The sequence below is a fragment of the Lissotriton helveticus genome, chromosome 9 (assembly GCF_964261635.1).
Source record: "Lissotriton helveticus chromosome 9, aLisHel1.1, whole genome shotgun sequence".
In the NCBI taxonomy this organism is placed as follows: Eukaryota; Metazoa; Chordata; class Amphibia; order Caudata; family Salamandridae; genus Lissotriton; species Lissotriton helveticus.
This window is the reverse complement of record NC_136070.1, coordinates 524731722-524758754: the sequence shown is the minus strand read 5'-3', so window position 1 is coordinate 524758754 and position 27033 is coordinate 524731722. Positions and strand designations below refer to the sequence as shown.

Sequence of the window (27033 nt, the reverse complement as noted above, 5' to 3'; positions counted from 1 at the left end):
CAGTTGAGGTAGGGGCTGCTCGACTGGCTTCCCTTCCAAACAATATCCTCCCAGAGGGCAAGGCTCCTGGCAACGCCAGCATCAAGACCAGATCCAGTTCAGGAACTGCTATACGACAAGAGGCTGACGTGGCACAAGCAGAGGATTCTAGGGAGCCGTGGCTTCCTCCAATCCTGGTGAGTGTTCCGCCTTCTTTCTAGCTAAGGGTAGGGGCCGACTGGCAAGTTTTTTACAGACTTGAAATTCCATCATGGGGATGCCTGGGTCCTCCAGACGGTCTGAGGGTTCCACATAGAGTTTTCGGTGAGCCCTCTCAGGAGGCCAGGCCTCGACCTATTAAGCTTTCAGGGTGACAGGCTGCCCTCGTGGATGAAGAGATTGCTTCCCTCCTCCCCAAAGGAGCCATCTCTCGCTCAACTTCACATCCCCATGGTTTCATCAGCAAAATCTTTCTGGTAGACAAGGGGGGTGGAGGTCAGCGACCTGTCATCTATCGCAGCAAGTTCAAGTGGGTAGTTTACCACCACTTCAAAATGGAGGGAATCCATGTTCCGCAAGATGTCCCTCAGCCCCTAGATCGGATGATACGGTTGGACCTAAAGGATGCCTACCTCTCTATTCCAATTCCCCCCCCACCAAGGAGGTTCCTTCAATTTGTTTGGTGCCAACAGACGTTTGAGTTCACCGCACTGCCTTTTGGTCTCTCCTCGGCCCCATGATGTTTTACGAAGGTCCTCAAACCAGTAGTGGAATACCCGAGAGCTCAGGGGATATGTCTGATAGTGTATCTGGACGAACTTCTTCTTATGGGCCAGTGCCCTCGAAAGCTGTTGATCCACCTCCAAACAGCGGTGGATCTCCTTCAGGGCCTGGAGTTTGTAGTAAATGAGGCCAAATCCCTTTTGATCTCAGCTTAGAGGCTGACCTTCCAAGGTTTCGTCATAGACTCAAACTCGCCCACCCTGAACCAGCCCTCCCAGAAGGTGTTGACAATTCGGCACGAGTTGAGAAGCACAGTCTCCAAATGGCAGGTCTCTCAGACAGATTGCTCGGGTGGTGGGCATGCTCTCTTCTTCCATTCAGGCCATCTTCCCGGGTCCCCTTCATTATCAGGAGCTACAACGCCTGAAAGCCACATACCTGTGTAGAAGCCTCACGTACTCCCACAGAGTGCCGTTCTCCAAGGAGGGTCAAGAAGAGATCCGTTGGTGGCTCGAGCATATTGACGCCTGGAACGGACAAGCAATCTTTGGTTCCACCCCGGACATTGTTTTAGAGTCAGATGCCAGCAGAGATAGCTGGGGCGCCAGATGCATTGATTTTACCACAGGAGGATTGTGGTCTCCACACGAACAGAGGTTACATATCAACTGTTTGGAGCTCCTGGCAGGCTCCTTCGTGGTCCATTGCTGGACAAAGGATTCACTCCAAACCTGTGTCGTTCTCAAGATGGACAACACATTGGTGCTTCGATATATCAACCATTTAGGGGGCACCTGCTCCAAAGCACTCTTGGACCTTGCCACCAGCTTTTGGCAGTATTGCCTGGACCAGCCGATATTGGTCACAGCGGAATACTTGCCGGGTCAGGAGAACCAAGTTGCGACTTCCAGTCTTGCAATTTCTGAGACTCCAGCCTTTAGAGATCCACTGTGAGGTCTTTGCGTCCCTTCGGGAGTGCTGGGATCCCTTTTTGGTGGACCTTTTTGCCTTCAAACTGGACTACCAGCTTCCGCGTTTTTTCAGCTGAAGGTCGGACCCCCTGGCAGTGGACACAGATGCATTTCTTCAGTATTGAATCAGGGGGAGGGATTCACCTTCCCTCCCTTCGGAATGGTCACGAGAATCTCTGCGCAGGTGAGGAGGCAGTGGGTGAAAGTGGTTCTGATCACTCCCATTTGGAGATCACATGTATGGTTTCCAGTTCTGCGGGAACTTTCCTTGGATTCTCCAGTCCAACTCCACCTGTTTCCGACTCAACCTCTCAATTCCGACCACATCCGTTGATTCAGGAGGGGTCGATGGCTTGCGTGGCGGATTACAGTGGACAATGGTCGGTCCCGGGCCTTTTGGACAAAGTCGAAGGCTTCATGTCAAAGGCCTGGTCCGACAGCACGGTCAAGCGGTACTGGTCCGAATGGTGCAGATGGAACCATTGGTGTTCAACTGAGTCTCGATCCTGTGGCTGCAGTTGTAGTGCACGTTATTAATTCTTTGGCTCACTTGGCTTTGAGTTGCCTAGCCTACAGATTGGTGAATGCCTTCCATTCAGCTATTTCAGCTGGCCACGCTCTAGTCAGCGGGGCAGCGAACACCTCTTCGCGTGTCGCCTTTTGCTGGGGATTAGACTCTCCCTTCCACCAGAGCCTTGCTACTCTGTGCTCTGTGATGTGAACCAGAAGCTTAACTTATTCCTTTCCTGACAAACTAACCATTTTCTCTCAAGAAAGGAGCTTTCTGCTAAGCTAGCTATGCTGCTCTGCCTCACCTCCTATAGAAGCGTCTTTGATGTACGGGCATTGGAAATTACAGGCAGGATCTTCTCCCCCACTGGGGTGACATTCACACTCCACAGAAGGATAAAGTGCCATACCAAAGTCATAACTTACCTGGAGTTTCTGGATTCGCCCAAATTATGTTTGGTTTAATGCTTAAAGGGCATATTTATTTATTTATTTATTTTATTTATAGGTTTGTACCGCGCTAGAATCGACTCCCGAAGGAGTATCTCTGCGCCCAACGCAAGTGAGTATACCGTATGGAAGAGCTAGGAATAGATGTCATTACTGAGTCTAGAACAGAAAGGTTTTTAATCGTTTCATGAACATCATATGGTCCGTACATAGCCTAAGAGATTCAGGAAGTTTAGTCCAGAGGCATGGTCCAAGGTAGGACAAGGCTTTACCGCCCTGTCTTGCCTTTTTGACAATAGGGACTTGAAGCAGAGATTGATCGCTATGATATGAGGAAATTACCGAAGAGTTTCGACCCCCCGAGTGAACGCCAACTCCTTGTTGCTCTGCGGAGGCCGTTTAAGGCGGTCTACTCCCCCACCATTGCTAGGTGGGTCAGATGTGTGATGCAGGAGGCAAGGATTGACCTCTGGATCTTTGGGGCGCATTCAGCATGTGGTGCAATGGCTTCAAAAGCTTAAGCTTGGGGGCCCCGTTTGGTGAACATTGTCAACACTCCACCTTCAAAAGGTTTTATTTTAAACCAGTGCTGGATATGGCTTACCTTGTGGTGAGCAAGCTTTGAGCTAGCATAATCCTCGCCTCCAGCCCTGATACAATGAAACATTTCCTAGCTATCATAACGGAAAGTTTCAATTCTATTAAGGACTCAAGGTGAAGATTATCCCACCCAGCGCAGCTCTGAGTAGATTTCACCCTCCCCGTACACAATAAGTACTGCAGTTTCCTTGCTTTGAGACTCTGTTGAATGTGATGACATGCTGTTATTGTTATTGTTAATTGAGATTTGTATATCGCTAAATCACCGACAGGTCTCTTAGCGCTCGGGACAGTATGGGGGAAACGACTTACTACATGGGTGGTACAGGAAAGGCTCTAAAGGGAATTTAATTTGTATTTAATACTTCTCTAAAGAAATGAGTAATTTCCGAAAGTGAAGCAAATTGGGTTCTTTGCGGAGCTGGTCAGGTAACTTGTTCCAAAGCTGAGGAACCAGTACTGAAAAGGATCTCCCTCCTTTTGAGGAGAGTTTGTACCGAGGGCATGACAGGAGTTGTGCCTCTGAGGATCGCAATGAGCGTCCCGGAGTATAAACCTCCAGGCGTTCTTTTATGTAGACAGGGGCTAAGCCATATATAGCTTTATGAGCTATGCAGAGCATGCATTTGACTTGACTGTTTATCTTGACGTACTTCTGCAGGTTTAAGTACACAAATGCTTTATTGTGGTTACAACTTACCCTTGGTTGTTGTAGGGACAGATGCGAGGAATCAAGACACAAGAAGGTAGTCCAGCGGCTGGCTTCGCAAGATGAAAGAGGGCAAAGGGACAAAGAAGAGGGACTATGTTGTGAACTAAGGTCCCTGATTGGTTACTGTGGGACTGTTTACCCAATGGATTATTTGTTCTACTTAATTTCTAAGGTTTCATGGGGATTGTAGTTTGTGTTTAAAGTTGAATAAATGGCTGATATATTAAATAAAGTGAGGAGAAAAGGCATAATCCTCGCCTCTGAGCCCTTAATAGAATTGAAATTTTCCGTTACGATCGCTAGGAACTTTTTCATTCTCTCATTTTGAAGTCCGAAAAAGAAAGTAAATAAACCCCCTCAGAAGGCAGAATCTGACATTTGACCTCTGTCTTTCAATGCACAGCAAATGTGACTTGATAAGAACAAGATTTAAAGACCTGTTTACAGAAAGTGAGCACTCGGAAGGATACAGCAAACAGGCTAGAATCCACGGAGGGATGAACTCAAGCTAGACAGACTAAAACAAATAAAGCAGGCAACTAAAAAACAAGCAACAATGCATTACAAAGTACAAAGCCAATTGTAAGCAATGGGCAAAATGCATTCCCAGGGAAACTTTCGGAATGCCCACAAAAAGTCGTTCCCAAACCGGATAGCTGCGCTGTCTGTTAAGCTTCGACCTAAATAGCTCCTGTGGCAGAACAAACACTACAACCATTGTCAATGCCAACAGGTCTGGATTTAAAGGAATGCTGTATTGTAATGTGAAGCATTACAAGTGGATGTGGAAGCAAAGAACTGTAGAATTATATTAGTGAAGGTTAAAAGGTCAGGTGACAGTGGCACTGTAAAGCTAGACCTAAAAACCCATATAGATTAATGACTGTCCTCCTTCCATCTGGGCTGCTGCTGCTCCTACAGAAAGACACCATAAATTATGGAGTTAACCAAGACACGTTGTTAGCATTATAGTGTCATGTATGTGACACTGAAAGTTTAAGCTTAGGCAGCTGGATAAACAAACCAAATGACCACAACTGGGTGGATGGCAAACACTTTTGTAGAAGTACACAACTACTACTTCTCAATAAAAATATGTAATCCTGGCTCCCAACAGTTGGATGGAGGCAAAACACCTCTCCTGGTAATTGTTACATAATTATCTGGCGAGAACTGCACAGTCAAGCCAGATCATAAAAGGCAGGTAAGGGACAAATAGGAGCAAGGGAATGGATAATGGCACAAAATCCATCGAGAGTTGAACAAGGATTGGCTCTGTGGAGAAAAGTAAGCAATGCTCTCTCCAACAGACAGCTGGTGTGGTCTGTAGCGAGACTCCAAAAAGAACATTTTTATTTGCAAAATTAAAAAAACATATTTCTAGAAGATGCACTGGGAACACCCACGTGTACTGTTCGGTTTATGAATACTAGGGAAAATTCCATGATTGAGAAAGCTGACCTACATTTGCATTACATGTTACCTGTTGAACATCTTTAGTTGTAGTGTGACGTTAAATAATTGATTACAGAACGGAAGTGGTGGATGCCAATGAAAAAATGGCCCTGGAGCCTAGAAATTCACCCAGTGGCTGCGGTGTTAAGTGCTGTCTAAGCTGTCTTTTTCCTTTAGTATCAGAACTTAAGCTTTTCTCACAAGAACCTCCCCTCAAAGCAAGTGCGAGATGGACACTGGTATACACCAGTATGTTTAATGATGCAATAGCATGGGGACAAACCCTCTTGACCACAGTATCCATCAAAGATACATGAACTGGTAGTAGGTTGAGTGAACTAGTAATGCTTGACTCTAACAATAAAGAGCAGAGTCACCAAAAACTCACAGCTTTAGCAAACAAAGTATGAAACAGAGCAACAACCTGCTGAACAGCAGGCCAGTTTCTACTGGGTGCTTTGTAATCTATAGGTGGGGCAAAAGTAAACAGTTTTTTCACATTTGAGGGTTAGAATCAACCCTCTTCTCCCCTGACTTGTTCAGTTCAACCACTCTATGAGTACAAACAAATGTCATCCTCTTGAAAGCAAATCATGTTATCTTACAACAGGGCAAAAAGAAAACAAAAAAATATTTTGATTGGAAATTTGAATTCTGACAGGATAAGCTGAGCATCTGTCCAGCTCCAAAGACATAAGTGTGGAGAATAGAATTCCCTAACAGAAACATGTGAACAGAGAAGATCAGCTTGTGATGCAGCGCGTGGCAGCACTGAAACAGTGACTTCGCAAGTGGCCTTCTCTACTCCTGATGATGTAACCATACGAAGAAGTGGGCAGAGAGCACCGAAAACAGCTGTTGATGTATCTGGTAACTTATTCTATGGCCGAAAAGAATTAGGCACGGAGGCTTAGGGCACATGTGCAGCTGGAGTAGGAGAGCCAGTAGACATCAGCAGTACCAATCCTGGAAAAACTCACCCTGTTCAGACAACACAAAGCCAGAGAGCATCTTGGGCTTTTAAGCCAACAGGAGCTACTAACCATGCAGTTTAGATCCCTCAATGCAGTCCCTCCCTCAAGGTTTGTATAACAATGTGAATTGAAAACGTGCAACTTTTTATGGACTGACTCCACGCAACACATTCGGACAAGTGACTCCAGTTTGCATGAGGCAAACAGCAATGAATAATGAAATTCCTGTGGTGCTTACACTTTCTTCTTGGTCATTAGGTATGTTCCAGGAGCGGTAGTCTGAAGGGGTGATGTTTTGTAGCAGGTTCTATGCTTCATAATGCTTTGAAAGCCATTGACTTTCAAGAGTACCTATCCTACGATTTTCCACTAATAAGGAATGTGTTGAAGACCATATGTTTAAACTGTCACGCCGCAACATCAAGAGTCACATGCAGTGCCATGGGTAATCATGACAGACATTCTGCAGGTAGATCTGTATCTTCTAACATGCCAAACTGCACATGGGAAAAATTGTTATAAAATGTTTTTAAAATCTGGCTAGACCACTTGCTTAGCACATAAAACAGACACCGTTCCAGGGGTGATGATACAAAAACGGGAAGGGATGAACAGATAAGAAGAAAGTGCCAATAACACCCAAGATATTTTCACTTACACTGACTAAACTGGAACAAGGTGTGGAACATATACAGAGCAAATAAATGTACCTGTGGGATATCAGTAACATCAATGAAGTCAGTTCCAGGGAAAGCAATGTTCTCCTCTTCGTGTTCAAAGTGGGTTGGAACCTTAATTCAAAAACATAGAAAACTTAAACAACACGACAATCATTCAATAGGAAAGAGATTTAACTGCAACAAATACTTCATAGCAAAAAGCAGCACTCACAATGTCCCCATTTTGCTACTGCGCATGTTTGTTTATAGCACCTTCATGGGGTTATTGCATAGTGTTTCAAAGTTTTGGAGTCCTGACCTTATGCGCTAGATCAGAGTTACCAAGGTAGTTCATGAGCTGCAGAGAGAGTAATTTCTTTTAAAACACCTGATCAAGGAGTCATTTAAACGTCATTTCAATTGAATTCTGCACAGAACAGATGCCCTGGCTTGGCCCATGCATAGGCAAATGGGTTTATGATACAACCCAAGGTTTTCTTTATTAATGAATAAGTAAATACAATCTTTACACAGTAAGAATTCACAGAAACAATAATTGTATTCTTTCAGGTTTGTAATCTCTTATAATAGGAAATTAAAACTGGAATTGAGCTCACCAAGGTGTCTCTCTATGAGAAATATGACGGCACCAGTCCTCTGTCACTGTTAATCGCGAGGAACCCTCCAATGGGAGTGATGTTGCTCGACCGCTCAGTTAAGAAAAATTAGCTTTAGGACAGACTTGATTTATTTCATGGTGCAATAGCAGAGTGAGACTTCCAAACAGGGAGAATGACTCTGGAATAGGTGTGGGTTTGGTTCCTAAAGGGGTTTCCATCTTCTGGGGTACTTTTACTGCTCCCCAGGGCCTAAACAACTGGATATGACTGAAAAAAGAAACTAAAGACTAGGAGGGAAAGGGTCCTACAGCAAAGCTGTTCCACCACTCTCGGATTACCTCCAACACTTGCAAGGGAGTGTCTGTGGTCTGGTTGTACACTGACTCACAAACAGAAAGGGTACTTAGTAAGACACCTAGGGCCTTATTTAGAGTTTGGTTGACTGGATGCTCTATTATAACATGGAGGATGGCACATTTACAGCCTATGGCTCTTGAAATAAGGCGGACAGGATATCAGTCACGTTTTGACAGAGTATCCCATGCACCTAACTCTAAATAAGGCCCCTAGTTTCCTAGACCCTGTACTAATCTATTGACTGTATCTATGATAGATTAAAATGTCTCTTGTGGGAAATAGTCACCCTCCCTGAGCGTGCACACTAGATTTTTTGGGAACGACCCGATACACAAAGAGTCATTCATAGCAGAGGCGTGCACTGTATGCCTGTTCCCCAAACAGGCGATACGGATAAATTGCAGCAAATGTACGGTTGTATGAAAAGCATAACTTAAATTCAAAGTGTTATGCTATAAGTTACTCGGGGTAAACAAAGGATAAAGTGACAAAGAACACAAAACTAGAAAATAAAACTGTGCAGAAAATCTGGTAAAACAAAAGCATTTATCAATTCACAGACGGGACGGAAAAAGGGTAAAGTAAAAAGTTTATTGTTTCTGATTAATTAAAACCATTACAAAAATATATTTGAATGCACTTGTCATCAATTAAAAGTTTTAAGATTAAAAAAAAGAGAAATCCTGATTATTAATAGTTGTACTATTAAAAACAATGGGGTTTGGGAAGTGACCATAGTTCATTAAATCTTGTCTGGAACATAGTCCATTAAATCTTGTCTGGTTCGACCTCTTGAGTTGTAAATTTCAGCTGTACTAGTTTCAGGAATTTCACCAACTTCCCATTTAGTGACGGACGTCCTGGATCAAAACAGGCAAGAACTGCTTGTCTGATTGTGAGTATTCTGTGTTCATTAAAAGACATTTTTAGCAGGGCTGCTCTTTCCTCTTTCAACCTCAAGCAGGTTCATAGCAAGTGTTCAAAATCTTCATTCCCTGCGCCACATAGCCTACATTTTGTCCCACAGTTCCTTCTCAACCATGGTTGTAAATGTGATATCGCTGATAGGATCCCTAGCCTATGTTTTAAAAAGGCTTCTTTTGTTTTCCTGCAGTACCCCAGTCCAAAATACGCTTGTAACCCAGGTGATTTGTATGTACACAGAGGACAAAGTAGCTTTGTCCTCTACATGCGAGAGTCTCTTTATACTCTTATTTACTACGCGTTTGAATTGCACATGCGGTAGTGGGGTTTCCCATAGTTCTTTCAGTCCTGTAACAATCAAGGACTCCTCCAAGTATTTTTTTGCCAGCATATTGGAACAGCTGGACAGATCTTGCCAGAGCTGATGGTTCAGTGTATTCTCTGGTGAGTTCTTTATTTTGTGCCAGCACTTAATATATGATCCTCTCCTTGCAAGCATTTGACTGATTAGTCCAAATTCTAACCGGATCTGGGCTTGTGAGTTATAAGATGGCAAATTTAAGAGAAGTCTGTATGCTTTTGAGATGATTGGGATGGAAAAAGGGGATCTGAATTGGGTCCAAACCTGCGCTTTGGACTGAAACGTGGACTGGCGTGATACACAATTGTGTTCTTGGTACATTGCATGCAAGCTTGTGCTTAACAGCAGTGTAAGCAGTTTATAGCCCTTGCACATGTTGTGGCGTGTCATACTGAGAACTGGAGAGAGGCAGAATAGAAGGAATGGCAGATTACCAGAAGCTAATAAAACCACTAATTAGGTCTTGCAGGATGCACGTTAATCTTAATTTTCAACTACTGGCCTTTTTTGGAATACATTGGATAGGAATATGCTACTTACCAGTATACATCTGTTCTTGACATGTAGGGCTGCTGACATTCATATCTGTGCATAGATCGCCGCCTAGTGTTGGGTCCGGATGATTGCACTTTGTTGTCTTGGAAGAGTCTTCGAAGTATCACGAGATAGGTGACTCCTCCCCTGGACTACAGTGCGCATGGGCATCTTCTCCATCCTCAGACTGTTTTTCTCCATTGTGGCAGAGATGGAAATAGTAAAGTAAGAGATGGCCATGCCAGAGATAATGCTGCAGCTGCGACAGACACAGGGGAGGAGGGCGGGCGATATGAATGTCAGCAGCCCTACATGCCAAGAACAGATGCATACTGGTAAGTAGCATATTCCGTTCGAGGCATGTGGGCTGCTGAATTCATATCTGTGCATAGACTGTATAGCAGTATCTCCTCTAGCGGTGGTTACCTGTGCCAGCTGCAGCAGTTTGGAAAAGAGTTTTGAGGTCAGCCTGGCCTACAGCAGCTTGCTGTTTTGCTTGCACATCTACACAGTAGTGTTTTGTGAAAGTGTGTATGGTGGTCCATGTGGCTGCCTTACAGATGTCTTCAAGAGGAATATTTCCTAGGAAAGCCATGGATGCCCCCATTTTCCTTGTAGAGTGTGCTCTTGGGGGGACGGTTAAAGTGCGTTTTGCCTTTTGATAACATATTTGAATGCATTTAACTATCCATCTGGCTATTCCTGACTTTGAAATAGGATTTCCTTTGTGTTGTGGTGCAAAAGCAACAAATAGTTGTTTTGTCTTTCTAAATGATTTAGTTCTGTCCACATAATAAAGTAGAGCTCTTTTTACATCCAGTGTGTGTAGGGCTCTCTCAGCTACTGACTGTGGATTTTGAAAGAATACTGGCAGTTCAATTGATTGATTGATATGGAAATTGGATACAACTTTAGGCATGAATTTAGGGTTGGTTCTAAGAACCACCCTGTTGGCATGTACCTGCATGAAAGGTACTTTAATTGTTAGTGCTTGTAATTCGCTCACTCTTCTGAGTGAGGTAATGGCAACTAAGAATGCAACCTTCCACGTTAAGAATTGTAGTTCGCATGAGTGTAGAGGTTCGAAAGGAGGTCCCATGAGTCTGGTAAGCACTATATTTAGATCCCAGACTGGGGAAGGGGGGTGTCTCGGAGGGATCACCCTTTTTAAACCCTCCATGAAGGCTTTGATTGCTGGTACTCGAAACAGTGAAAGGTGTTGCCTGTTTTGAAGGTATGCTGCTATAGCAGCAAGGTGTAGTCGTATAGAAGAGTATGCTAAGTTACATCTTTGTAAATGCAGCAGGTAACATATAATGTTTTGTATGGAAGCGTCTAATGGGTTGATTTGGTTATTGTTGCAGTAAATAACAAATCTCTTCCATTTAGCTGCATAGCACGCTTGTGTGGTTGGTCGTCTTGCCTCCCTGATGATGTTCATACAGTCTGGGGGCAAGTTAAGGTATCCGAACTCTAAGACCTCAGGAGCCAGATCGCTAGGTTCATCTGATTGGGATCTGGGTGTCTAATTTCTCCATGGTTCTGAGTTAGAAGATGTGGAGCAAGGCACAGTCTTTGATGAGGAACTACTGAAAGTTCTAGGAACGTTGTGTACCACGGTTGTCTCGCCCATGTGGGAGCAACTAGGATTAGCGTGAGTGAGTGTTGCCGCAGTTTGCGTGCCACCAGCGGGATCAGCGGTGCTGGGGAAAAGCGGGCGCAAATCTGCCTAACCAGTTCATCCATATCGCATTGCCCTGTGACAACGGATGTGGGAACCTGGCGGCAACGTACTGGCATTTGGAGTTTTCTTTTGTGGCAAACAGGTCTATCTCTGGGTGACCCCACTCTTCGAAGAATGGCTGGAGAACTTGGGGGTGAATCTCCCATTTGTGTAGTTGTTGGCTGTGCCTGCTGAGCAGGTCGGCAATCTGATTGTCCTTCCCTGGAAGGTGTTCTGCTAGAAGAAAAATGTTTTTGGGAATCGCCCACTTCCATATGCTCTGTGCCAGATGGGACACTTGTGGAGAGTGCGTTCCTCCCTGTTTCTGAATATAGTACATTGCGGTCATGTTGTCCGTCCGGATCAACACCGTCTTGCTGTACAAGTATTTCTGAAATGCTTTCAGGGCTAGGAATATCGCTAGCAGCTCTAGTTGGTTGATATGCAGCTTTTTCTGTTTGTTTGTACAGAGCCCTTGTACTGTGTATTGAAGGAGATGGGCTCCCCAGCCTGTCAGTGATGCGTCGGCTGTTAGTACTAGTTGTGGAACCGGCTCCTGGAACAGTCGCCCCTTGGAAAGGTTTTGTGGGGTCCACCACTGCAGAGAGTTGTGAGCGCGACTGTCTACCAACACTAGGTGTTTTAGTTGTCCTTGAGCCTGGTTCCATTGCCGTGCTAGGCATTATTGTAATGGACGCATTTGGAGTCTGGTATGGGGGACAATGACTATGCAGGAGGGCATCATGCCTATGAGTTGCATAAAGATTCGAGCTGGCAGCGAGTGTTGTGGCAGGAATTTGCGAATGAGTATCTGCATGCTGGCTATCCTTGCTGAGTTTGGATATGCCTTTGCCACTGAGGTATTTATAGTGGCTCCCAGGTATTGCTGTGTGTGGGATGGTTGCAGATGTGATTTTGGGTAGTTGATTGAGAACCCTAGGCTGTGTAGCGACTGAAGTGTTTGAGACGTGTGTTTTGCACATTGTTGGTACGATTTTGCTTGTATTAGCCAATCGTCCAGATAAGGGTACACATGGACGTGTTGCCTTCTGCGATGTGCTGCAACTGTCGCTAAGCATTTTGTAAACACTCTTGGATCCGTGGTAACCCCGAAGGGCAAAACCTTGAATTGGTAGTGTTGACCTTCTATTGTGAACCTGAGATATTTTTTGTGGGCTGGATGGATGGGTATGTGAAAGTACGCATCTTTGAGGTCTAGTGTTGCTAGAAAATCTCCTTGTTGTAGCAACGGGAGCACTTGCTGTAGTGTGATCATATGGAAGTGCTCCGATAGTATATATTGATTTAGGGGTCTGAGGTCCAATATTGGTCTGAGGGAACCGTCCTTCTTGGGAATAAGGAAGTATAGGGAGTATACTCCTGTCCCTTGCTGGTGGAAAGAGACTTGCTCTATGGCCCCCTTTTCCAGCATGCATTTCACCTCTTGTTGGAGCAGGGTGATGTGTTCCGTGGACATAGGACGATGTCTGGGTGGTATGTTTGGTGGTGTAGAAGTCGGTTCTAGGCAATAACCAAACTGGATAATTTCTCTCACCCACCTGTCCGTGGTAATTGCGTGCCAGACAGGTAGGAGGCCTGTTCTATCACATTATCCAAATGCTTTAGAATAAAAGCAAGATGTCTTTTCTAAAATGCATGATAATATAGACAAGATATAAGTAATTCTTATGCCATGATATTTTCACTTCAGAAAGGATGGGGTGTGGACAGTGAATAGATACGTTCCACATGGCCAGAGCTCAGTATACACGGAAGGATTTGACTGTCATCCTTTTTTGCGAGGTATGTGTTACAACTAAATAAACCTGCAATCAAAATCAATTTTCGCCCACTGCGTGATCTGTAATAATACATGATCGCATCCTTTTCTTTGTTTCCTTTTCCATCAGGCGACTTATGCCTTGTATACCCTTGACGCTCAACAAACTAGAAAACAATAAGAAAAGATAAATATTCCTTTTCAAAACAGCCATATATGAAAAGGTTTGTGTTATTGACACTATTGGCGTTTAATCAACTAGGACATGATTATATGTATATCATTACAAATCTCTGTATTTCCTTTGTTAATAGATCATTATTGTCAAACTTAAAACCATGATGGCAATTGCCTCATAAAAAGATTTGTGTGACTACTTTGAAATCCGTAGAAAAACTTTCCGGTAAGAATCTATCCCATGTTGATATTATCTCCATTTTTTCTCTCATTTTTCTGAAAATCACAGTATAGGGTCCCCATGCAAATCAGTTCCTCTCTGTCTTTAGTCTAATGCAGAGTATGACCAGCTTCATCACCAAAATGTGGGAATTTTTGTTTATGTAATTCCAATGACTTTTCTGATATAGAAAAATATATGTCACAAAGAAGATAGTTAAACAAAATAGTGAACGAGTTGATTTAAAATCTGTTGTCCTCCACTCTTCAAAAAAGCCAAAAAATGTCACTAAATTATTCAGCCCAGTAGGACATTTATGAAACAATATATGATGTGATTTAATTGTTTCTCACAACCAGAAAATGTATCATGAATCTATGTTTTAAAGTGTAAATAGCTTTTTGTATAACATATGTATTTGTATGTTTGTTTATTGTAGCCCTGAAGAAGTCCTACGGACGAAACGCGTTGGCTACGTTTCTTCTTTTTAAATTGGAAAATTGTTAATAAAAGCAAAGAAAAAAGAACCTCCAGTCCTACTGAAATGATTCTTCGAAGAATGTATTCAATGTTATTGTAAAAGATATATTGTGTGGGGTGCTGTACCATTGTGCTGCTTTGAATTATTGGGAGTCTAGGGGTATATGACTTCAGGTTAATAGCACCCACAACAAATTCACTGAACCACACTATATAGGATAAATGTGCAGATCGTTTGGCCTGATACCCCTGCTTTGGTGTTTTGTACAGGTAGGAACTGTTGGAGTCTGCCTCCGACCGGTGTAAGGTGGTCTGGAGGTAGCGTGATGAAGTTACTGTTTTGTGGCAGTGGATGCTCTGGTGTTATTGCCTCCACGTCCTCTTCCCTTATTATTGTTGCCCCTATAACCTCCTCTGTTTGTGTTCTTGTTGAAGGAACCTTGTGTGTTACTTTTGTATGAGGCAGATGTTTGAGAGGTATTTCCTCGTGTAGTTGCTCTGTATGAGGAGCGTCGAAAGGACCCTTTGTGTTGCTGAAATTGCAATGCCCCCATTGATTTTGCAGTTTCTGTGTCTTTTTTCATTTTATCCAAAATGGTGTCGACAGCAGGCCCAAATAGAAAGTCCTGATTGACTGGTTGGTTAAGAATGGTGGACTGCACCTCATTCTTAAAACCGGAAATACGCAGCCATGCATGTCTGCGTAGTAAGACGCTAGTGTTAATTGATCTAGCTGCGGTGTCTGCTGCGTCAAGCGCGCATTTGATGGAGGCGTTTGTTATGAATTTTCCCTCTTGTATGAGGTCATCAGCTTGTGCTTTAAAAGGCTCAGGTAGTTGTTGCATTAGGCTTTCTAGCTGCTCATAATGCGCCCTGTCGTAACGAGCCAGTAGGGCTTGTGAATTAGCAATCCTCCATGAGTTGGAGGTTTGTGCTGCTACCCTTTTGCCTGATGCCTCTAGTATTTTTGATTCTTTATCAGGGAGAGGCGCTTCCCCTGTTGTTTGGGAGTTGGCCCTTTTACGTGCATTAGCCACTACCAGTGAGTCTAGTGGTAACTGCCCTCTGATGCAAGTAGGGTCTGTAGGAGCTGCCCTATACTTCTTCTCTATTCTGGGATTGATTACCCGTGCCCTGGCTGTATCTTTAAATATGTCAGGTGCATGTTTTAGAACTCCCTTTAACATGGGGAGCGTTCTGACACTTTTTTCTTAAGTAGGGAAGGTGTCAAATAAGAAGTCCTCTTCGACAGGGTCAATATGCATGTCTACGTTGTGGTATTGTGCTGCCCTGTCTATGAGTTGATTGAAGACTATGGTGTCATCAGTAGGTGACGGCTTAGTTGGATAAGAGGGTACATCAGGGATGGGATGGGTGTTGTAAGGGTCTGTTGGGCTCCTCTTGTGGTTGAGGATCTTGTGGGAAATCATATTGAGGCTGTGGCTCGTCCCCCATGTTACCCTCATTGTCCCTATGGTGAGAAGGAGAGTAAGGAGAGTAAGGAACAAAAGGTGTGGTAGGCATGATAGGCTGAAAAGGGATGAAGGGTCTAGAGGGAGAAGTCCCAAAGTCATTTTTCTTTAATGGAATAGGGGAATGAGAGCCAGTATCCAATGGCCTCTTTTTCCTGTGCAGGATGGTAACTTTACCAGTGTCTGGATTTATATATATTTTTGCTTGGTCGTCTGATGGATCTGGGTGGAAGAGTTCTTCCTCTACAGTCCTAGGTTGAGTGTTAGACTTTTTTGGGTCGGTAACACCTTGTTTGTCGATGACTTTTGGTGTTTTTTTTCGGCTCGGGCCTTTTTTTCGGGTTGACGAGGGATTTTTGGGTAGACCGGAACTTTTGGATCGACACGTGTTTTGTCATCCGCAGGTTTTTTGGGTTGAGTGTCCTTTTCCGAGTCGATGTTCTTTTTTCGGATCGACTGGTGTCTTCGGAGCACTTGCCTTTGGGTCGGCAGGTTTTTCCGGCCGTGCTATGGGTTTTGGTACGGCACCCTTCTTGTCGGCGACCTTTGCCAGGTCGACGGTTTTTGGAGCAGTAGGCTTGTTCGGGTCGGCGACCTTCTTTGGTTCGGCGCCCTTTGGCTGCGTGCCCTTGTTTGGTTCGACTACCTTCTTGGGGTCGACAGTTTTTGGCTGAGCGGCCTTCTTGTGGTCGACAGTCTTCTTTGGCTCGACGCTATTGGGCTGTACGGCCTTTTTCGGTTCGACGCCCTTCAGGTCGACGACCTTTTTTGGCTCTGGAACCTTCTTTGGGGTGATGGTACTTGGCCTGGGGGTCTCTGAAGGTTTCGGTTTCGATTTCGGAGCAGAGCCGGATGGCGGGGCTGGCGAAACTTTTTTAGGATCTTGGCTAAGGCCTTTTGGCGATGCCTTGACCGGAGCCTTTGGTAACGGGGTAGTTGGTGTCGGGGGCAGTGTACTCACGATTTGCCCCGGTGGGATCTCGTCATCGGAGTCTGAGTAGTCCTCGACAGTGACGATCTCTAGGTCAGAGTCTGGAGCTTCCGGTAGTTCCTGGTCATCATCGAAGATATTGTCCGGTTCCGGTGCCTGTCGCTGCATTTCTTGCCTGGCGGCCCGTCGGATCCGTATGGTTTTCTTCGACCGAAACTGGGCGCAGGCTGGGTAGGTTTCTTCCCTATGGTCTGGGGAAAGAAACTTGTTGCATACTGAGTGTTTGTCAGTATGTGGGAACTTGGAGTGGCATTGTGGGCACCTTTTAAACGGGTAGGATCACGTGGCGTCGAAAAGGCCCACGGCCCGCGTCGACGACCGAGTCGAGATGGAAAGGTGGATCGAGAGGAGAGGTACCGAACGAGAACAATACCGTCGAAGTAGAAGGCCTTTTGGCCTTTAGAAAAGTTTTGTTTTCGATTCCGAAGTTGGAGAATAGGAGTTAGCATCCGAACCCAATGGCGGAAAAAAACAATCTGAGGATGGAGAAGATGCCCATGCGCACTGTAGTCCAGGGGAGGAGTCACCTATATCGTGATACTTCGAAGACTCTTCCAAAGACAACAAAGTGCAATCATCCGGACCCAACACTAGGCGGCGATCTATGCACAGATATGAATTCAGCAGCCCACATGCCTCGAACATACTTTTTAATTAATGCCATTAATACCATTAGTCTGTAACAGGTTTGTTAAGGTTTTAAACTATAGTTTTATAAAAGGCGATCTTAATGTTTTTTGGTATAAGTAATATGTTGACCATACCATCTGATGCTAGAGAGTAGTTAAATTAGATCTTTTAACAAATCTTTTTCGGTGTCAAGGTCCAGGTTCTGGGGATCACAAAGAAGGAAAACTAGTCAAAATATACACTTTATGTTTAAAAAAAAATCTATAAAGCACAAGGTAAACCTCAAGAACATCCAATTGCTACAGGAAAAGCGAAGTTGAAAAGTATCTGCGGAGAGCTAAGCCAATGACTTAAGTTTTTAGTAACACTTAGATGATAATAATTCATACGTTGAAATGTCACAGAAGATATCCACCATGCCATTCCATCCTACCCTCCCTTTGGTGAGGCTCGTAGGCCATCAACAGTCTTAGTATACCAGAGGGAGCAGGGACTGGACTTTCCATTTAAGTATTAATGGCAGACCTTAAATCTTAAAGACATTGATAAGTTACAACAGTGGAAATCAACTGCAAGTCCCAAACTAAGGGACAGAGAATTTAAGTTTAGTAGATTTTTGTTTGACTGTGCACTTCTGTTTAACGTCCGCACAGATGTAAATATAATAGAACATGATGGGCGGGTCACAAACCAAAATGCTGACAATACACGTCTATTCGCTTGAAAAGCTTAGCCTAAGTCATACTCTAAGAAGTTATAATTGTCTAAAGGAATACTTTTAGACTAAATATCAAGAGTTTTCTGTAGATACTATCACTTGTGGCCTGCACCCAGCTACAACTAACAGTTTTCATCAAATCCTATAACCATCTTTTCAGGAGAAAGCTGATGAATTGAAAGATAATGAAAAGACGAACAGGTCTCAAATATGTATCTACAGGATAAACATACACATTTTCATTTAAATCACAGGAAGTAGTACCACATCTATCAATTACTACCTGGGGGACTGTTTCAGCTGGAACAGGTGACTGGATTACTTCAGGGCTTGGAATGTTTCTGTCTGTGCTGTCACTTACAATACTGTCAATGTCCACACACGGTAGTACCTACGGAAAAACAACCCACATCAAAAGCTTGATCATGTAAGAAAAATTGTTTGATGCCTTCATTTTACTATACCTTGTGAAAATTGATTTACCAGTCAAACAAAAACGTTCACTAGCAAAAACAACCTAAGCTAAGAAGTAGGTTCCAGAAGATAGCAGAAAAAAGGCATATCCTCTGAGTGTGCAGCATGCAAGAGAAGGAGGCATGACTATGTGCAGGTATGTGTAGTCAGGGGATGCATACTGCTTGGGTAACAGCTTTAAGATAGGAAGAACTTAGACTTTCTTTTTGCTAAAACAGCCATCTACTGAATACAATAGTATACCATTAGGGTTATAAATTAATGAAGTACCCACCTTCTCTTGGGATTGAAAGGAATGAGAGTGTTGGAAGGGAACAGCTAAACTTATAATGAGCCAGGCAGGAATGTTTGGAAAATGTGAAAAAGAAGACCCATTTCAGCATATATTCCAGGCCATCATTCAAAGGAGAGTTGTTCTGAAAGCAGAACTTCTGCAGAGATGAACAGTGAATCCCTCTGACAGATGCCTAATTGCCAATTTATAACACAAAACAGTAAAAATAGTAGTGAAGCCAACTACTCGGCTTTGGCCAAGGGCCGGGTCTCTTACCCCTTGCTTTCCCATTTGGGCTCTGTTTAGTCCCCTTCCCAGAGGGCACAAAACCTGAACTTCTTGGTTATTGCTACTTTAGCCTCTCCCCACCCATTCCACTATCAGTTATGACTCACATTCTTGTCCCCATGTATTCCCCTCCAATGACTTTATATTAACCAACCAGTCCAACTCAGCTACCGCAAGACAACAAACACTTGAAATGGCTGCACTCCTCACAAAAACCTGAACTGGCCTACTGAAATCAATTTAGACCCGATATGACCTGGATACAGTCCAATGGCATGGTCACACTTGATGCTATCAACACTAATCCACTAATCATTCTACACCCCTAAAATAGGGTAGGCCTATGTTGTCTCTTTGCTTTCTCCTGGTACAATATGTATGCTGCTGATGCCAGGGGTTCTTTAAACTCTTCCTACTAACTCCATAGCAGGTTTTTATCGACACCCCCTCCAGTTCTTCTCTCGCTTGAATGCCAGCCTAGGTATCCTTTAGGAGTTTGTTTCTGATGGTGTTAAGTTTTGCTCATTTGGATATCTTTCGGGCATAAGACTTGACCAGTGTTGAGGAAGAGATTGTGACACCTTTATTTGATAGCCATTTAAAATTGGCACACTTTAGGCTTATTTCTCTTGATGATGAATTGTTACTGTGGTAGATTTCTCACATGGAGGGTATTCCTAGACAGAATACTGCCACTACAACTGCCTGCTGCCAATCCAGCCATTAAAATATTCTGGTACAATGTGCTTCCTTTCTTTGGAGGCTCCACATGTCTGGATCCCTAACCCCATATTAATGGGGCAGTGATCGCCAAAGGTTCAAGCGAGAGTAATTAGAATTTACCTCACCACATCACTGAAAGTCAAAGCAAACGTTCAGGTGTGGCTTGATATGTACTGCCATGGTTAAATCTTAAGGATAATGCTCCCTAATTTATTTTAAATAACAGTGTTCAGCTTTAAAATCTGAGGGGTGTATTGCTCCTATATCCTTTGTGCTCCCACCCGCTAGCTGAATTCAGCACCTGATATTGCACAGCTGTGAAGTAGTGTCAGAAGACAAGTGGGTACTAGCATGACTGCCAGAGCAGTTCCAAAGGGCAGAAGCTGTAGGTGGCTAAAATGCGGGAGAATCCTGTGATGCCACATGATGGCAAGCCCCAGGGCCTTCACTTCTCTGGTTTGTAATGTAGAATTTGTGACAGTTGTCTGCTGCCAAATTTGGCACAGGTAAGGCGCATCCTACGTTCTGCAGAGAAATCTGGAGGGTGGAATTCACAGAGCATGCTGCCCACCTGTGGGATGGTGCCCTGATGAGTTAGAGGGCACGCAGGCAGCAGTTGCTGCAGCAGAACAGACCTTTGTTCGCCCTGGTTGGCACCAGGGTAGAGTAGTAATTCAATATACTACAGAGCGCTTTAAAGATTACACCACAGTGCAGGAAAAGGTCAGGGAGAAGTGCAGCTGGTCCAGGGAACAGGATGTGGGGCCATGAAGTGACCTGTTGCAGCCTGCACAGTTCAAATGCTGGAGAAGATGACCTACTGCAGTCGAGGAGCAAAAGGAGAAGAGTGCAGGGTGCTGTGGGGGCTGACCAGGATTGAGAAGGCAACACACACCAAGTGAAAGAGCAGGAGCCCTGTTCTCTACAGCACAAGAGCAGGACTCCCGAGTTCCTTGAAGACACCACCTTACACCTGGGTGAAATCACAGTTCAAGGCCAGTAGTATTCAATGGTGGCTACTGCCAATACTTTACCCTGTGGCTAAGTCATGCTGTGGTGCATTATAATGGCAGAGCTATTCAAGAACACTGGAATAAAAGGCCTTCAATTGCTGAACTATTCAAACCATAACTGTTGATACAGCATATTCAGGATTGTTGGAGATTTACCCAACCCCACATTAGCATGACAGAAGGATGGGACAGGAAGGATTCAATCAGTAAAGTATTTTTGCAGCAGGAAAGTGGCCAGAAATCTCCTCTGAGAACGATGGCAAATTAGACTCCCGAATGCCCGGAGACCTCCACTGTGAGCTCAAATGTTGCTATCACATAAAGGTTCCTGCTTCAGGTATTTGAGGAGCTTAAGCATGTGATTTTAACTGTTCAGAGCGATTTGACAAAGGTGTGTGGTCAGCAGTCAACTAAAATGGATGTCGGAGCCATACGCTCCCACCCACACTGCAACCAGGGCTTTAAGTGGGCCGGGTGCTGCTGGTGCTCAGCACTGGCAGTTCTTAAAAGCAGGAGCTGAGACGGGTCCCTATCGGCCTCTCAAATTTCTGTCCTCACCCTCAGTGTGAAAAAAACCTTAACACTGAAGCAGTGCCATTGTCTTATGCAACTAACAATCATTGACAAAGCCAATAGGGGGGGCGTGGCCAGGCGCCGTAGGAAATGGCCGCCTGATTCCCGAGCTCCACCGGGACCGTTCGTGTCCCCTGCGAAATCCGCTTAAAATCCTAGCTGAGTGGCTCTCCAACAGCAGCCCCCAGCTCCCTCAGGCTTGGTGCTCCCTCGGTACCTTTGGCGGACTCGGAGGACCAGCGGTGGCTCCGTGAGGCGGCTGCGACTCTCGGCGGCGGCCCGCGTCTGGAGTCCGGGAGCCGCTGCCTCCATCAATCGAGGTCCCGGCTTTCGGCCTACCGCAGGCCGCGGACTGAGAGGCGCGAAAACGAGGGGTCGTGGCCTCTGAAGCAGCGTCGGAATATCGAAGCCCTGGGGAGGCCTGGCGAAGCAGCCTACGAGACCCTGCGGACCCGAAGGGCCTACACAGCGGCATAAGACGTGCAGCAGGGCGCCTGCCCTGGAAGTAAGGAGGGCTTGCTTATCCCCGCGCTGCTGCCACCTGAGCGAGGGAGAGAGGCGGCCGGCCTGCGCTACCTGTAGCCTGCCTGGACGTTGCGGCCGCTGAGTGTTGCACGAGGGCGCCCACTGGAGGGAGGACACACGTCCACGGCTGTGGCGGCGGCTTTACCACTGCGATACCTGCTGGCGGATGGAACGATTGTGCGTGATTGCAGGCCTGAAGAGTTAAGGATCGCGGAGGAGAAGTCACGGAAGACACCCCATACAGTGGGCCCCACGCTGCGCTAGATCTTGGGAAGGGCTCGTAGTGCTGGCTGCTGTCTGTCAGCGGAGGGGAATGGACCGGAGCTGGCGCTGTCCCGAAAGAAGGTGGGTGAAGGGACAAACGATCCCAAGGGCACCAGATCAAATATGCGGCCCAAAGGGGGTCTGGTGACCCAAACCAACAAACTGGACCAATACATGGTACCTAAAACACCGACGCAGCCCGTAGGGGCAACAAAGGAGAGCGCAGGACAGGCGGAACCCTCCCTGACGTCCATAATGGCGGCAATCCAGACCCTCGGCACCAGCCTTGAAACAAAGATGGACAAGATCACTATCGAAGTTAACCTGCTCCGGACCGACCTGGGGAAAACCACGGACCGATCCAAATCCAACGAAGCAGACATTAAGGCCTTGCAGGAATCGGAGAAGAAGCTCAAACGCAGGGTCAGCGAGCTTGTCCACCAACACAGGCAGATGGCACTACGGCTCGACGACCAGGAAGGTAGGGCTCGGAGGAGCAACATACGCGTGGTGGGTGTGGCGGAAGACCTTGAGGGTGACAGTACGGAGCTCTTTCTTGAAGACTTGATACTCCGCCATCTAAAACCCAAGAGGCTATCCAAGCTCTTCACTGTCGAGCGGGCCCACCGGGCCCCGATTCCTAAGCCCAAACCAGGAGCCCCACCACGAACAATTATTGCCAAAATACTTAACTACCGAGACCGGGATGCGATCCTCCAGGCTGCCAGACAACATGGAGACTTACAATACAAGGGATCCACAGTTCGCTTCTTCCCGGACTTTACGCTAGAGGTGCAACAGGAGAGGTGCTCCTTCCAAGGGGTCAAGGCGGCACTACGGGACCGCGGAATTCGGTACATGATGTTCTTTCCTGCTAAACTGAAGATCATAAACGGTGGCCGATCCCACTTCTTCACCTCGCCTGCGGCAGTGCAGGAGTGGCTCGACACGACGCTGGCTGTGGCCCACCCTCTGCAGACCGGTGGACAATGGCGAGACACAGGGCACCCCTCCCCGGGGTCAGCGGCGGGGGGAGCGGAAAGTGCTGAGCAGAGTCAACGATCCAGGCGTTCAAGGTCGAATAGTCCCCGCTGGGACTCACCCGGAGACAACACAGCGAGATGAGACAGCGCACACTGGACTTAGAAGAAGCCGGACAGTAATGTATACAGTGTAATTTTTGATACGCCCTGGGCACTCCGAGGGGACAGCGCGATGCCTGCCCGGGGTCTCTGGGACAGGCTCCCTTATTGTTCTGATACACTCGTGGCCTGAGGGGCCGAATGACCTGGGGCACCACGGGAGGGCGGCTGGGACGGAGCTGGCCGCTTTAATCCGAGTTAAAGTTCCTCGGTGTCTCACCGGGGTAGGGTTGGGCGACAGGCGCTCTGCTAATTGGGGTGGTGGGTAGTTTGGAACCCACGGAGCAGGGGGCAGGGAGGGGGGGGTTGTTTTCGCAGAGGAGGGCGGGATGTGGGGGGAAGATACCGGGAAGGGTGGAAGGAGTCAACTGTATGCTGTACCTGTTAATGTTTACGCTGACCACTTCTTCGGGGGGGGAACCAGGGTGGGGAACGGAGTTGGAGATTCTCTCCGCTGGGGGGGGACCCGGGGAGGGCTGGGGAGTTTGGGGTTTGTTATGGTCGTACAGAGTGAATGTTCACGACGTCTTTAATGGTTCAGTGGTGCTAAGTGGGAAATGCTTACAAAGTAATGGTCATGGCTAGGAAATGGGAAAAGAGCCTGAAAATCATGAGCTGGAATGTTAACGGACTTGGGGACAGACTTAAGCGCACTATAGTCCTGCAACTCATTAAACGGCACCAACCGGATATGGTAATGCTGCAAGAAACTCATTTACTGGGTAACACATGCCAAGCCCTCAACAAATGGGGGTACACCCTAGCTGCGCACTCCGGCTTCACCTCAGGTTCAAGGGGGGTGGGGATCCTTGTACGCCGCTCATTGCCCCTCCATATTGATAGCACTGAATCAGACCTGCAAGGCCGCTTCACGGTGGCCACAGGAAGATGGGAGGGATACACACTAAACCTGCTTTCGGCCTACGTTCCGCCGGGCTTGCAGGCTCAAGCTTTTGCAGACCTGGGCAAATTGCTGCTCTCCCTTCCCGAAGGTCAGTTAGTCTTGGGCGGGGACTTCAATTCAGTAGTGTCGGGCACCCTAGATAGGCAGCCCTCCAGAGACCTACCCCAAGGGCAACAATGGTTAGCTGACTTTCTTGAGTCCTTTGGACTCACTGACGTTTGGCGCCATCTTCATCCCACGAATAACCAATTCACCTTCTTCTCTGGGCCGCATCACTCATTCTCATGCATCGATTACATCCTCACCGTCCTGCAGCACCATACTACAGTAAGAGAAGCAACACTCTTAACTCTGGGCATTTCGGACCACTCGCCGGTGACTACACACATCACGTTCGGATCCAGGAGGGAGGGGTGTGTAGCGCCAATAAACCCCTGGCACCTAAAAAACGAAGACACACGGGGGAAACTTGACACCTCTATCGCCCATTATTTTGATGAGAATTTGGGATCAGTAGACTCCCCTGTCACGGTATGGGAGGCGTTTAAAACGGTGGTGAGGGGGGAGGCGCTGTCAGCCATCTCAGGTAAAAGACGAGAACAGCGCTGTCAGGTCACTACAGCTGAGGCGGATCTTTCAGAACTTGAGGCGGAAGCGCTAGAAAAGGGGGCCAGGACGGTTCGACATAAGTGGCAGATCAAGTTGGCAGAATACAGAGCGCTGGTCTCCCAGGAGGCCCAGACGGTGGCTAGACATAGGATGGGTAGGTTGTATGATCAGGGCGACAAAGCCGGAAAGCTCATCGCCTGGCTCGACAAAAAGCAGCAGGCCAAAAAGATAGTCCCGTTAATTCATGAGCAATCCGGAGAGCTTCTCACAGAGCCTCGGGATATAGTGGATGAGTTTGTTAGACACTACAAGCAGGTCTATACTAGGGTGTCTGACCGTCCAGAGGAGGACTCTATAGCCATCCTCGCTGATATCCGAATGCCGTGTCTATCGGATGAGGATCGGGAGACCATTGATAGCCCACTCATGGAGGCCAAAATACAGCGTGCGATAATGGAACTCCGGCCGGGGTAAGCGTTGGGTCCCAACGGCCTCCCGATAGAATTGTACAAGATTAAACCTGACACTATTAGTAAGCATCTTAAAACCATGTTCGAGACCTGCAGAAAGGAAGGAATACTGCCACGTGACCAACGCATTGCTACTATAGTGGCAATCCCAAAGGAGGGGAAACCCGTTGAATCCTGTGCCTCCTACAGGCCAATTTCCCTCCTCAACGCTGAGCCCAAGATACTGGCAAAAACACTCGCCAATAGACTTAAACCAGTACTGAGTACATTGGTACATCCTGACCAGTCAGGCTTTATGCCACACCGCAATACGGCCCTCAATATCAGACGCTTACACGGGGTGCTGGGGCAATGCCATAGACTGAAGGAGGACGCGGTTGTGGTCTCCCTGGACGCCACCATGGAGTTTGACACCCTAGAATGGCCGTACATGTTCGCTGTCCTGAGTAAACTGGGCTTCAGACCCCACTTTATGGCGTGGGTTCGTCTTCTTTATTCGGAACCGCTTGCACAGGTCCTAGTGAACAACAAGGTGTCGGAGGTCTTCACTGTAGAGCGGGGAACTAGACAGGGCTGCCCCCTTTCTCCCCTCCTGTTCGCCCTCTCCCTCGAACCGCTGGCTGCCTGGATCAGACAAGACGTCTACCTTCGAGGAATAGAGTGGGCGGAGGGATGGGAAGACAAAATGTCCCTCTACGCAGACGATATTCTTCTATACCTCTCCAAGCCACGACGGTCGATCCTTGCTGCTCTCGACATCTTCGCGAGCTTTGGTCGTAATTCCGGCTTCAGAGTCAACTGGAGCAAATCGTATCTTTACGTCCTCAGCGGGAATCCCCCTAGGCTCCCCGACACGTGTCCCATCACAGTTGCTGAGGACGGCTTCAAATACCTGGGAGTGTTCATCTCCAAGGACAAGGCCCTATCCTACGAGCGTAATCTTCAACCTCCCCTACGGTGTCTCCAAAGAGAGGCCAAGTCCTGGCAGAACCTGCCATTGTCATTACTAGGCCGAGCCGCCTTATTCAAAATGATGGCGCTGCCTAGGTTCCTCTACGCTCTCCAAAATTATCCGGACCTGGTGCCTAACGCCTACTTCACATCAATTGAGGCAGCTCAGCGTACCCTCCTTTGGGCGGGCGCCCCTCGTATTGCCTTGTCAAAACTCACACTGGGGTGGTATGACGGTGGCATAGCCCTCCCAGACATACGTAAGTACTACTGGGCAGCCCATCGCTCGGCGATTAATCAAGGGACTTATGGGGATGGCAATGATCCGGCCTATGGGATGGACAGATGGCAACTCCCTGGGGGGAACTATGCAACTGCACTCTACTCTAAAATGGGCAAACTTCGACTCACTGGACCTACACAACACTCGGTACAGATATGGCACATAGCCCAAAAAAAACTAGGTTGGTCCGGGGTCCTCACCATGGCTACACCACTCTGGGCTTCGGAAACGTTAGGCAATCTGGGTCGCACTAAAGGGTTCCGGAACTGGGACCGGATAGGGATCTCCCAAATAAAAGACATCTGGGGCCCTAAAGGTATTCACACATTCGCTCACATGCAGGCAACGTATGAACTGGCGCACACCGAATACTTCAGATACCTACAGGTGCGACACTCCCTTCAGACAAACATTCCACCTGACACCACACTGCCTCAAAGCTCCCCTCTTGAAGACAGACTATTAGATGGACACATGCCTGAACACGCAATATCTCTCACGTACAAAAAACTACTCAATA

At 46.6% G+C, this 27033-nt stretch overlaps 1 protein-coding gene across 3 annotated transcripts in view; it reads right to left on the bottom strand.

Moving 5' to 3' along the window:
- The window catches only part of KIAA0586 (KIAA0586 ortholog), an 813007-nt gene that overhangs the window by 382215 nt on the left and 403759 nt on the right, over positions 1-27033 (bottom strand). For all 3 annotated transcript variants that reach the window (XM_078660379.1, XM_078660377.1, XM_078660378.1), the window contains exons 17-18: positions 18304-18411; positions 7085-7165 (exon numbers count right to left, since the gene is read on the bottom strand). In XM_078660379.1, the coding sequence (XP_078516505.1) occupies positions 7085-7165; positions 18304-18411 (189 nt within the window). The remainder of the gene's footprint in view (positions 1-7084; positions 7166-18303; positions 18412-27033) is intronic.